This window comes from Aulonocara stuartgranti (assembly GCF_965226115.1).
Source record: "Aulonocara stuartgranti genome assembly, chromosome: 18".
NCBI lineage: Eukaryota > Metazoa > Chordata > Actinopteri > Cichliformes > Cichlidae > Aulonocara > Aulonocara stuartgranti.
In genome coordinates this window covers 23,408,107-23,422,234 of record NC_138954.1, presented here as the reverse complement: position 1 = coordinate 23,422,234, position 14,128 = coordinate 23,408,107, and the positions used below count along the sequence as shown (strand labels likewise).

Sequence of the window (14,128 nt, the reverse complement as noted above, 5' to 3'; positions counted from 1 at the left end):
AGTGTGGTTTCACTAATGCCTGCAAAATAAAGGGCAGTGGAAGTAGCCCTCAAACCTTTTAACGCCCCAGTGCTGCAGCATGGCTACTGTTGTTACTTTGTTTCTCTCTCTCTCTCTCTTTGTGTGCGTGCGTGTGTATACATGGCTGTCTGGTAAACATAATATTTTGATGGGTTTGGTCTGAGAACTAATTGGCATGATGGTCCCTGGTTGCCATCTGATAAAAATCCAAATAGGGTTTTTTGTAGATGGTTGGCATCAGCCGTACTCACATATAAAATACTGTGTACTGCTTCAGGGCACAGATCAGATTTTAATATCTGTTCTTAAGTTTTAAAGAGGAGCATTTCTTTCTAAAATAACCATTTTGCACTTAGATTTAACAATAACACATCAGTTTCATGAATGTATTTCTATTTCTATCTCCTTAAACTTATGCTCTGGCGTTTGATAAAGAAACAAGACAAAAAAACTGCAGCAAATCACAGTCATAATCAGTTCCCGATAATCACAGAGCACTTTTTTTTCTTTGCTCTGTTCATTTATGTACTCCTCTCATTAACCTCTGGTATTTCAGACCAGTTTCCATTTATATTTAATGAGAGTCTCAAATGAGAGTGATTTGTAGTGGTGAGCAGCACCATCACAAATTCTCTTTGACTGTACAGCATACTCCCTCCACGGTCTTTCACACGATCCAGCTAAAGGAGAAAATGGGATCCCCACTATCTGAACTATGAACTATATATGTGTGTGTGTGTGTCTGTGTGCGTGTAATAGCAAAGACTGAGCAAGAGAGAGGTAATAGGAGAAAGATAACAGATGCAGAGAGAATGAGAAAAAGCAAAGCAGAAATAGAACCATGTCTTGAGGTTGTTTGCTTGGAAAACTTAGCAATCTGCTTGGGTGCCCTTCTCTTTGTCACATCCACCTCTGTGGGCCACAGGAGAAAATAACAGTGGACTGAGGAAAGCACTTTTCAATCTACCTTTGACCTAGAACAAACAGCTACCTGGCTGGAAGGTACACCTGAGAAAAACCACATTTTGTTGTACCTGTGACCTGCAACAAACAACTGTTCTGCCTGGAAGGTACACACCACCACTAACAAAGATGACAACCAAAAGATACACTGATGTTTGTATGAATGCAGGGAATTACCGCATATGCCCTCACAATGAAAAAAAAGAAGAAGGAAAAAACCAAGAAAATGAATTTGCATATATTTTTCAGTGCAAACCTACAGATAAAATATAAACCATAAGCCAGGGTTGAGATGCACCATTGCACTGACAAAAAGACCAAATACAAATCTCTTATAATCTGCTTTGTGAGTGGAAACTTCTGAGAACTCTCCATAATTATGAGGCATTTTCTAATAATTTCAAAATATGGCTGATAAATGTGCCATCCCAAGAGTAAACAATTAGATTAGATATACAGCTAGCATTCATTTTTACAGTGGTGAGCTGGGTTATCATCAAAATTATTTAGACATGAGGGATTTTATGATCTTCTATACTGTGAGACTTCCTTTACTCAGTGGTTACATTTAAGCCCAAACATAATAAAAAAAAACGCAAACACCATGCAGACACAATAAAGAGACTCAAACTGACTCAAAATTGTGGCAGAGGGCGAAAACAACCCTTCTGATAAAATAATCAGATGAAAAATTGAACCATGTGAATGATTACTTTCTGGCTGCTTTCTTTCTGCACATATATTTGGGCGATTAAACTTCTGCCCTTTTCACAAAACACAAACTTTGCAGCTAAACTTGGTGGAAGCCTTGATTTTAATACAAACGCTTAAGAAATAAGAGCAACGTGATAACAACAACAACGGCACCAAACAGACAATCGTTCGCTGAGTTGATTAAGCGCGAGTTAAAGAGGAAAGACAGCCTTTAAGGAAGGGAAATGAGTCACATATTCATGAGCTCGGCGAATGTCACGCTGTTTCAGTAACAGACAATATGTAAATGCAAACACAATCTCCCAAAAAAGTTGAGCTGCTGTTTAAAATGTAAATAAAATCAGAAATAATTTGAAAATTGAATGAAGCCATATTTTATTCATGATAGAACATAGAAAACATATCAAATATTTAAATGGAGACATTTTGCTATTTCATGAAAATATTAGCTCATTTTCAATTTGATGGGAGCAACACGTCGCAGAAAATTGGGGCAACAAAAGGGTCAAAAAGTAAGTGGTGGAAAAAAGACACATGATTGTTTAAGAAGTAAAGATGGACAGAGGTTCACCAATCTCCAAAAAAACTGCAAATCGTGGAACGATTTCAGAATAGCGTTCCAGAAATCGCTGTCACATTTTCACGCAGGTTAAAGCTCTGTCATGAAAAGAGGCTGTATGTGATCAAGAAACACCTCCGTTCATTTAAAATTAAATTTGAATCTTTATAGAAAACATGGGCGCCACATCAGGAGGAGCCGGACCATCCTGTCTTCCTTCTCTCACCCCAACCGGTCGCAGCAGATGGCCCCGCCCCTCCCTGAGCCTGATTCTACCGGAGGTTTCTTCCTGTTAAAAGGGAGTTTTGTATAAAAAATTGAATGGAATTGAATTGCTTCTCATCAGCGCTCACTTCAAAAGCCTGCATCTCTGATTTTATGGGGTACATTACTGCCTATGGAATGGGCAGGTTGCGCATTTGGAAAGGCACAATCAGTGCTGAAAGTTATATACAGGCACTAAAGTAGCCTATCGAGGCCTTTCCTTCAGAGCAGGTCTTGCAAATTTCAGCAAGACAATGTTAAACCGCATACTGCACCTGTTACAAAAGCATGGCTTTGAGTCTGGGCAGGGCCGCCTGCAGATCTTTCACCGACTGAAAACCTTTTGCACATTGTGAATAAAAATATGACAAAGAAGAGCCAGGACTGTTGAGCAGGTACAATCCCATACGAGACAAGAATGGGGCAACATTACTCTCCCAAAAGTCCTGCTGCTGGTCACCTCAGTTCCCTAATGTTTACAAACTATTGTTACAAGAAGAGGGGATGCTACACAGTGCTAAGCATTGCCTTGTCCCAACTTTTTTTTAGACATTTTTTTAGAGCCATCAAATTCATAATCAACTATTTTTCTTAAAATTGAACACTTTCTTAGTTTCAATATTATGTTTATGAAAAAATAATTATTGCATTCCCAAGTATGCCATTGGTTTTTTGGAATTGGAGTTGACTCTAAATTTTCAATCAAAATAAAAAAAATGTACATTTTACTATAGAGACTAAAACGTGCTATTGGTGTTCAAGGAATTGCAATTCCCTTGTTTGAATCGTGATTTAGCAGATCCATTTTTTTCTACGTAAATGGTTAGTCTTCTTCTTAACCATGGAATTCCACAAGGTTAAGTGCTGAGACCAATACTTTTTACATTATAAATGCTAGCTTATGTCCTTTAAGATGCACATTAAACAAATATGTTGGGGTGTTTTTATTCATCTGTGCAATATCCTAAAGTGATGCTGAAGATCTAATTCTGGCATTCATTCTACGCTGAATTATTGCAATTCATTACTATCGGGCTATTCTAAAGTTCCCTAAAAAGGCTTCCAGTTAATCCAAAACACTCCAGTGAGAATACAAACAGAAAGATATAGAAGAATGTATTTCACCCATATTGACTTCTTTTCACTGGCTCCCTGTTCAATCCAGAATTTAATTTAAAATCCTTCTCATCACATAAAAGGTCTTAAATAATCTTAAAGACCATATTAGTCTAATAGGGTCCTCCAGGCAACTTGTGGCTGCTAAAGTTTCTAAAAGTAGAATGGGAGGCCTTGAATGCAACTCTTGCCAAGGCCCTGTCAGCCTGGAAACAGCTCCCAGTTTGGGGGGGAGGCTCCCAGTAGACAGCCGCTCCATTTTTAAGATTACACTTTTTAAGACCACACGTTTTTGATAAAGTTTATAGTTAGGGCTAGATTCTCTGACCCTGAAGCATCACTTAGTTATGCTGCTAAAGGCTGAGACTGCTGAGGTGCTGTGTTAAGCTGAGCACTTCTTTTTACTCATCTCTTTTCACTCTCTAGGTGTTTACATACCGCTGTTACATATCATTAAATTTGCCATCAGTCTGTGTTTTGTTCTCATCTTGTTTAACCTTTACCTTAAAGTTTAAAGCACCATGAGGCAGATGTTGTGATTTGGTGCTCTGTAAATAAAACTGAATTGAATGCAACTCTCACCAACGCCTGTTTCAAGAGCTGCGGGGAGTAGCTTCCTTTTATCCAGATGATTCTCATTTAAGTGTCCCTGTCACTGATGTACCTGACCTTTAAACATCAGTTTGACAGCCTGCATTGTTCTAAACAGACAGGGTTAAAAACAGAAGTCGCTTTGAAGACTAAAACTTTTTACCTCCCAGCAGTGCATTTTATTTAATGCAATAGTTACTGCCTGCAACATTCAGTGAGATTAAAAAAAACCTCTCTTATTTGCATTCTTCTTGTAGACGCAACACTATACTGCATGATGCAACTTTTTACCTCTTAAAGGTTCCCTGCAGGACTGAAACACATACCTTCAGTGCAAATTAGTTCAACAACTCTCCAGAGGCATGACAGGTAGTAGAGATCTGCTGCTGGGTGAGCTATTACCCATAACTAAACAGACTTTCCTCTTTTGGTCTGTACTTCTGTGTGAGTCTAAGTACGTGTGTAGGATAGTGGTGTCTTTTACTCTATTATATCATGCACCAAGCAGACACAAGCCATGAAAGGCCTTCATAATTAAAATGAAAAGCCTCTCCCTTCCCTATAGAATGAATAAAAGCCCTTTATCTGCTCTACAGAATCACCCTGAATCTATATGCAGATATAAATAGGACACATACTCACACACAAATATGTACTCATACCTGCTCCAGTTTCCAGTGGAACTCAGCAGGTCTGAAAGTGTCAAGCTGAGTGAAATCTCTTCTGAGCAGAAACACCAGGCGGCAGTTGTGAACATACAGAGAATAATGGTGGCGGTTCATCTCTACAATGGGAAGACCAAGAAGAGGCATGGTCATACAAAAACATGCACACATTTGAATATAGTGCAGTTTTAAATTACACAATGTTCTAATCAGCAGGTTTATTTCAAGGAAAATTGACGTTGCTCATGTTCATGTCAGTAATTTTGTTTTTTCCTTCAGTTCAGAAATTGGCATAGAGTACAGCTTTTTACTTTCACATCAAATGGGTTTTCCACATCAGTCAACTAAACAAAGGCAGTTTAGTGAGTGTGGTCTGAGCCGCTTGCATATCTGCATTTTCATTCTTATGGACACATACCCGCACTGAGGAGCTGGTACTTAACTTAATAGATTTTGGTGTTTTTAATGGAAGAACCAATTTTAGTCTTTCACTGGTGTGAAAACCAATATTTATTTAGCATATAATCATATAATAAAGATATTTATCACAAGTTTTTTAAGCAGTGCTAATGCTCCAGTCACACTATGGAAAAGAAGTGGTTGTAGACTGCAGGATGACCAAATTACCGTGACTGTGTGACTTAACTTCCAATCCAATTGCCTTTAAAATGCATACTTCAAAGACAGAGATCATAATGGAATTTTTAAGTTAGATGAAAATTATTTGCAAACATTTGCCAATCTGTCTGAGACTGCGATTGTTTGGCTGCAACTTCCCTCCCACAAGGCGACCTGCGCAATTGGCTTGTGAGTGAAAGCAGTGTGTTGCATGCCGAACTGGTCACGGCAGCTATTTACAAACAATGTAAAAAAATAAATAAATCAACGTAATCACCAGCCAACCACCAATTTTCCTTGTTGCAAAGAGGTTACCTTCCCATTTTTACTCTAGTGTGATTAAGTCATAAGACGTGTAAAAGGGACGATTGCTTCTAATTCTAATACAGTTTTCTGCCAGAAGTCAGAATTAGCTAATTTCATTTATAGTGTGTTTTTCTGTTTTTTTCTGTTTTTCTATTACTCTTCAACTCTTCAATATAAAAATAGGAACATTTGTTAAAAAAAAATCAATTGAATATGATAGACTTCAGTGCGATCATGCATTTAGGAACATATTATATACTCTTCATACATGAGTTATTACTATAATGGCATGAAAATGAATGTGATTGTGATATGGCTCATCACCGGTCCTGCATATCATCTGGCACACCCAGAGGAGTGATGGGATTCAAAACATGGGCATTTTATTTCACAGCTGGGCTGCACATTGAAACTGTTGGTACTTTTCACATCCTTAAGCAAAAAGATTACAAATAAAAAGTGGTTTAAAAGATGCTGGTGGTCTACAATAAACTGCTCTGCAGTTTTGCATTACAAGATCAGGCTACTAATTTTGTAAGCTAATAAGCCATCTGTGAGACCATTGTGAGCGCGTGCAATGTGCAGATGGCTTGTTTAATTACACAGTGCAGGCAGCTCAGTTCAGAGATGCAGTGGGGAAAAAGTTTTAAAGAGCATTTGCCACTGTGGGCTTTGGTCTCAGCTTAATTACCCGGTTGTTTTGAAATGTTTTTGTTTTTTTTTATTATTGATAGGGCTCATGCTTATGGTATGTTTTGCAATGTAGGACAAAGCACAAAATGTTTAAGTGTCACTGAAAGGTCAGTGGTTTCCAGTAGTGCTGCAGGAGGAACATACTGGTCTTCAAATGTCAGCAAACTGAATCTAATGAAAAGATTAATTTGCCATTTAGTTTTGTGTAGTGTGGATCTTATAAGTGAGCACAGTGAAATGATTTCCTCACCGGTCTTGTCAGAGCTGCACAGTAAGGTTTCCTTCTCGGCTCTGAGTCCTGGACTGGGCCCGTGCTTCATCCATGTGGCTATGGTGAACTGGTCTGTCAGGTTTTGTGGCACCACGTGATCTGGGACATTTGCAGCCTGACGCCCATCAAATCTGTAGATAAGGTCGCTGTCTCTGCCGCTGTCCATCAGCAGAGCAGCTGTCCAGTTTGTGGAAGGACTGGGGGCAGGAAGGAGGTCAGTGCTGCCTGATGCTGCACCTGGAAGTCACAAAGCCATGATTAATAAATCCATCTATCCTAATGTAGCATGCAGTCTACTTATATAGTCAACATTCATCCTGCAACAAAGACACAGCATAATTAGAAACTTCAATGCAATTCGGTAAAGCTGCCATCTGTATGTGTTTTTCTTTCAATTTAATTTAATTTTGTGCTTGGTTGAAATGATCCGATGGACTGTTTTTAATTGAGTTTTGCTTCTTTGTTGGGAGTGGGTGTTCAAAAAGCACAAAATGTTTAATGCACAAAACCTTTACAAGCTTATTTTTTCTCCGGTAAAAAAGTAATCCAATTACCTGTTCCCCCTTTCTGGCAATAATTACAAATGAATAAAGTTACCTATCAGATTTGAAGGCACAGTTTCACAGCGTTTTCACATTTACTGTATAAACTTGCCTCAAGCTATTAATGGGATGTAATGTCACTCCGGAATAGTAAAATGGCATACAGGCATTTGGCTTATTAAAATGCATCGAGAGTTCAGATGTCAAGAAGTTTTTCATTCTTCGAATTAAAGTTTTCCATGTCTCTCATTATTATCAGAGTCCATTTAAAATGGCACCACCCTATTTCAACAGGGCATCAACATTCCTCACTTCCATTTAGATTAATTTACCCTCCACCCACACTCCTTTTTTCCTCACCACAGAGTTTTTGCAGAGACTTTTCAGAATATGTTTCGCGGTCGCAGCCCTTTCCAATGTGATTTGTCTGCAGCTCTACCATTGCTTTCACGCCAGACAAGGGACCTCCACACATTTCCAAGTGCATCTTGGGAAACAGCTGCTTGCTCCCAGTCCCAGGCTCATAGTCCACCCGTTTGTTCCAACCTGAAAGGACAAAATCACTGCAACAGTTTGTAAACCTTAGGGAGTTTATTTAGTCATATCAGTGGTCTTTTGCTGTGAACCTGAAGGTATTCAGTTGCTCTTTGGAGTTATCTGAATGATCTTTTCACCCCATATTACATAAGAAGGAAATTAGCCATCATGACACAAGTTGTAATGAGCTTGATATTAAATCACATCTTAGAAACAGGATGGGAAGGGTCATCCAACAAGGTGTTTACTTATATTTACTGAATCATGGTGGTGAAAGAGATTCATAACTTTGATTTTTCCTTATAGAAATCTCTGTGTTGGTGGTGGAAACCTGGTAGCTCTTGCTAAACCCACACAATATGATATCAAGTCTCCTGAGAAAAATCACACAGAGAGAAACAGACTGTGATAAGGTAGGCAAAGAGAAGTGAGAGGTGAGGTGAAGCTTGTATTAATGCCAGGGAGACTTCTTCAAAAGAGCAGCTGCAGAGGCACAGCCGACCTTTACACACAGATGATAAATAAGGTTATGTGTACAGAGGACTTGGCCTGAATGCATCACTGCATTATGTTTTATTCATAAGCTACTATGGATTAATGGTTTTACATTAAGCTAAACGTGGGTTAATGGTCGTGCAGTATGGGCTCTTTTATGAGCCAAATTACAAAGAATAATGCAACTTTGATGAGGATGTTAGCAGCACATGAGATCAAGCGCGATTCGACATGATAACACTTTGATACCATCTGCAGCTTAAAAATAATTCTCTATTTTTCTCTGTGAGCAACAAGAAGAGTCCTCCAGCTCTGGGAGACATTTTCCCTGTCAGTAGTTTCATGTTGAGCAATGCTGGATGTTTTGGTATAAAAATAGACACGACTCCTGTATTCTTAAATTAGTTTTTTCTTTAGTCCTGTTGTGTTAATGCCTATGACATGGAGATGACCTTTAGAAATAATTAGTGTTTCTATTATATTTATCTTGTGTGATGTTGCGCTCAGTATTACACATCCCTCAATAAATTACCCCACAGCCAAAACCACTTGAAATCACACTATTTTTTAGTATTTTTGTGTGATCCCTTTGGACTAATATGATTTATTTAATGCCAACTTATGTCAAAGTGATTGTCGTCGCCTGAAGGTGTTGTGTTGTTTTTGGGTTTTACATTCTTAGGAAATATATATGCATTTGTGTTTCTGTCTCAGTTTTACTGTTATTCTAGTGTTTGAGGTTTTTTATACTTAGTTTAGGCTTTGAAGACCTGTATGCTGAGTACATTAGTGCAGTATAATTTGCCTTCTGGCTCCTGTTCCAGTTTTAAGTGTTTGACTTGTATCAGGCCTTGGGTCCTACACTGTGTTTGTTATTTCAGTCTTTTCTGTATACATTGCCCCCTCTGATTCATTTCTATGTCATATGCCTTTGTCCTCCAGTGCTTCCTTTTCCCCGTCTTCATGTTTAAGTGACTATTCTTGTCTCCTTGTTTAGTTTGTGTCTCTTGGTCGCTTCCTGTTTTGCTTTGAAGGTTAGATTTCTTTCATGAACTGTGTCAGTTTTCCTTCCCGTCCTTGTCTTCCCCCTGATTACATGATTATCTCCAACTGTCATTTGCCAGTCAGCTCCCAGTGTATTTATAGTCCCGTCTTATACTTGTGTTTGTTCCCTTATGTCTTCTAATTTTTTCCTCCTGGTTTCTCCTAGCCCTTTGTGTTTTTGGTTTCTGCCTGGTCTTTCTCATCATGATTTTAGTTTCCTGGTTTTAATGGATTTTGCTTACCTTGGACTTTAATCTATGAAAGATCTGCTTACACCAATATTTTATCTATAGTAATAAACCAAACGTGAATTAATTTGGATCATAAAACGTTACACTAAAGTAACTTAAACTGTTAAACTGTAGCCAAAGCAGTTCCTTGGTCAAAATGAATCATACGGGACTCAAACTAAAGATCTTCAGCCGTCTGTACTGTAATCTCTTAATCTAGATCACTTTCATTTAGTTATGTTTACAGTACTTAGCGACCTGCTGGCTTCTTTTGCCATCTTTGCAAGATATAAAGAAGCTACTCAGCTTCCCTGTGATGCCCCCCTGATGTTCATACCTGCAGTCTTCACGGCTTGAAAAACTTCGTAAACCACCTCTGCAATTTTTTGTTTTTATTTTTTATTTAAATACCACATTTTTCTCAAGATATACAAAGACAACTTGTGTCCTTGGCTTCAGATTTAAGACAATGGTCATGAACTCTGTGTCTCTTGTTTGCTGTCATTGCTGCACTGTCAGTAACACAAGCTTAAAATGTCCTAAAAATAGTTCAGAAAATAATAAGCCCCCCACAGGATTTTCTGTGTACTTAGAAATTGGCAAAGAGCAGGCTGGTTCATGGATAAATAATAGCTGCTTTGGCTTACTTTATCTTTCAGCTTTGCAAAACCTTTGTGAATATGATGGGGATCAATTTAAGCTCCTGATGGGTTAGATGTTAGATATGGTCGTGGTAGATATAAAAACAACACAACCAACGCGGGCTAAAGAAACACATTCTTTCAGACAGAACCACAGCTACCTGGTACATTTTGAGGTTTCCTACCATCAGCTACACAGTAAGCTGTATACTGGTCAGATTAAAGCTGTAAGAATACCCATCACCTCTCTCCCTCACTGTAACTTTGTTTCTTCCTTTCCTCCCTCGAGTTTTCCTCCTTCCTCTTCCCCATCTCCCCTCTCTCTTCTTATCTTTCTCTGTCTTCCTCTTTCATTCCTGTGTGAACTTGACTCCTGAGATGCTGTCAGTGTTGACAGGTGAAGCAGCAGGGGAGACAGGCTGACTCGAATGCCAAGCTGCTGCCATGTTAAAGGAGGAAGAAAAAACCCACAATCTAGTCAACTTCCCCTTCGGAGGTTTTTTGTCAGGTCTCTGATTTCCTCGAGAGATGCTGTTTCTAAAATAAGAGAATTCCCCTGAGGGAAAGGATATGCCAAAAAAACAGAAAATTCACTGAATTGCCTCCATCAATTTTGAGGCCACTGCTAACATTTAGGAAAAGTGTAAGCATATTTTATCCAAATACAGATGCAAGTCAGTTTTGTCCATTACTGGCAGGTAAATTAAGGTAGCATGCAAATACTTAAGGGACTATTTCTTCATCTAACCTTGCCATCCAGGTTTGCAGACAGGCTTTACTTCAATATGCACCACCACATCCTCCTTCGCCCTCTTCTGACCGCAGTCAAAGGCCGTCACCATAATCTTGTAGCTCTGCTGTTTGTCATAACTCAGCCGCTCTGTGTTTCTGATGTTACCTGCGGAAAACAAAAACACAATGGAAATATAATTAGGATTTTTCACCAGCGGAGAAAAAAAGCTGTTGTGTTGTTGTATTTGGCAATAACAAAGCAAGCAGCGCTTCCCACTGAGCAATAATTGGAAACGACTTGGCATTAAAGAAACTGCTCTTTGTACTTATTGAAGCCTTTTACTGAAAACTCAAGGTCCAGTAACCTTGTATTACATTTGAATATTAAAACCTCTCTGTAAACAGTAAATGTAAAACCACACTGATGGATTATCTTCACCTGTCACCAGGGTAACGCTTTGAGAAGAGGAGATGCCACGAGCCTGTACATTTTCAATAAGAGGCCTTGGGTGACTCACTGCCAGCTAATTGTAAAAGATAATTATTAGCATTTCACATTTTTCCTCTGATGTTCTCTGTTAAAGTTCATGCTGGTAATGTACCTTTCTGACCTAATGCTGTCCTTAAGCTTTTTGAATGTTTCTGTTTTATGATGGTTTTTTGACAGCTTGTGACAGCTTGATGCGTACATATTTACTGATTTGGGAAACTTGGTTTGGATTTGGAGAGATTATTGTAACATTGGCATTAAGGACTGTGTTTTCAGACCCCAGAAGACAACTGAAACTATTTTTGTGCTGCATCTGGAGGCTTAGCTGCTGGCAGAGAAGAAAATCAGTTCAGAGAACAGAAAGAAAGAAAAAAAAGAGAAATGTCAGAGGAAGAAAGGCAAGGAGGTCAGAATCAGACAGTTTTTACCAAAAACTCCAACAGTGAGCGTTTGAGCTGCTGCTGGTGTGAACAGTAAAGCACAATTTCCCATCTCTGTTTATTAGCAGAGAACCTTTCTCCAGGTGGCTGATTTATAATTTTTTAACCACTTTATCAGTTAGTTTAGTTTAGCAGTTTGGTAATAGTTTTGTTTAACAAAATGAAATAAAATGAGTGTAATGACTCTGCATCAATGTGACCTAAAGCAACAATCTTCATATTTTGTTTTTTAAAGAGAAGCCAAATAAGCAAATTAAACATAATTTTTTAATTTACTTTTTGACCTAATATGAAGAGGAGCCAGGAGAGTTAAGAAAGTTAGTTAAACATTAAAAAGGTTAAAAATGAAGACATTTAGAGAAAAAAATCGTTTTATTTAAATATGTCATATAAATACAATATCTAATGAGTCGTCATATTATTAATACTTTGATATTTTGTCCTGCACTGATTTTGAGTACTATGATGCTTTTTAAAATACAGTAACAATAGGCTGGAATATCCCTTTAAGGTTTGCATTACTTTGAAAGGGCTGATAACACAGTTTGACAGGCATGAAATAAATAGATAGATGATTAGATGACAGATGATTTCTAAAGCGCTATCGGCTGAAATACTGACATATCTCAGACACTGAACAAGTGAAGGAGAAAGTAAGACATGGCAGGCCTTAAAAAAAATCTAAAGCAGATGGAAAAACGTGGGGGGAAAGCAACAGGTTCATTCCTCAGTTTGACAATGTTAGGAAATAATAAAGGTGGTCATACAAAATGTTGACTTTCAAGCTTGTTAGAACTGTTGTCTTATATTCTGTATTTGCACATATGCTTGCACATGTTGCAAAACTCCCTGCGTCTTTTCCCATTTATCCAGTAAAATATAAAGCAATGCTCAGTATTATATATGAGAATAAATTATCCACTGGTCATTCTAAATTGCTAGTATGTCTGCACAGATCTAAGCAATATTATAGTAAATTATGTCAGTGTCAGCAGTCAAAAAGAATATGAAGTAAAACTTTCTAATTTTATTTATCAATACCTAAAAAAATATTTCCTTACAGATGATTTTGAATTCATTTAAAGAAGGATGAATGAGTACAAATAGTAGTATCTGTAATCACAAAACAGGATGTTCTTTTCTAAAGAGCTGCTGCAACATCTTACCCCATGTAACATTGGCTTGAAGCCCATTTATTTATACCAGTCTAAACAATGGTGCTTTGGGTTCAATCATTTTTAATTCTAAATTTACTGTCTAATTTTAAGATTACAGTTTACGCCACATCCATTAGCAGAACTACATGCTGCAGCCCATTTACGCTTTATCTTGTCTTGCACTTCTCTCAGTTCACAAAATTAGTATTTCTCTATAAAGAAAGTCTAACTAATATGTTTCTTCCGAACAATAATATTGTGCCTGTAAGGGCTTTAAATTGAATGAGCCAGACAACGGTAAAAGACTGAGAGAAAAAGACCAGGAGGTTGAACTCAAAAAGTAATAAGACAAAATATTAAATACGAACCTAAGAGAGGGAGATACAGTAAAGAAAGCAGTGTATGTGTGTGTTTGGATTACACAGATCAGTGTGGATGTGCAGGCTCAGAGAGACAGTAGTGCAAATCCCAAAGCTGAAATTTTATATAGGCTGATAAGCTCAGAATAGCAATTAATCAAAAATAAAATACACTCCTCCAGTCAAGTAGGACTGGCGTAAAGCCACAAAGGAACACGGGAAAACTCAAAACAATTTAAGAGGAAGGCAGCTATCTGTCAAGTAACTTTTGAGCTATGAACCAATAAAAAGCTACCTCATGGATTACAGTATTATTCCAATAAAAAGGAATATTTCACAGTTGTCTGTTTTTCCCTTTTCAAGATGTATTTTATTTTTGCATTAACTTTAATCTGCTGAGCAGACAGCGTTACTTTAAAATCATCCTCGATATTATGCCTTTACACAAAGTTGTTCTCCATGGCCCGTTCCATTATTCATTTTAAAGTCTTCGGAGCATTCTCGGGCTGTCTCATGTTCGTCTTTGGCAAATTTCAGCTGGCTGAGATCACAGTATTACATGTATGGCTGAGGAATAGTTTTCTTCTTTTGAAGACATTGGGCATTCTGTTTGTGTTCAAGTGGGACAAGAACCTCACAGCCGTTAAAGTTAGAGTAACTGTATTGGAAATGTAAAAAAT

General features: G+C 38.0%; 2 protein-coding genes across 2 annotated transcripts in view; both read right to left on the bottom strand.

Moving 5' to 3' along the window:
• clstn2a (calsyntenin 2a) overlaps nt 1–14,128 on the bottom strand; it is a 195,724-nt gene that overhangs the window by 28,872 nt on the left and 152,724 nt on the right. Inside the window, exons 6-9 of the mRNA XM_082512396.1 lie at nt 11,019–11,168; nt 7,684–7,869; nt 6,761–7,018; nt 4,891–5,012 (exon numbers count right to left, since the gene is read on the bottom strand). Coding sequence (XP_082368522.1) covers nt 4,891–5,012; nt 6,761–7,018; nt 7,684–7,869; nt 11,019–11,168 — 716 coding nt within the window. The remainder of the gene's footprint in view (nt 1–4,890; nt 5,013–6,760; nt 7,019–7,683; nt 7,870–11,018; nt 11,169–14,128) is intronic.
• Nucleotides 1–14,128, bottom strand: part of LOC309693307 (GTPase IMAP family member 6) — a 192,516-nt gene that overhangs the window by 66,185 nt on the left and 112,203 nt on the right. The gene's annotated exons all lie outside the window — the stretch shown is intronic.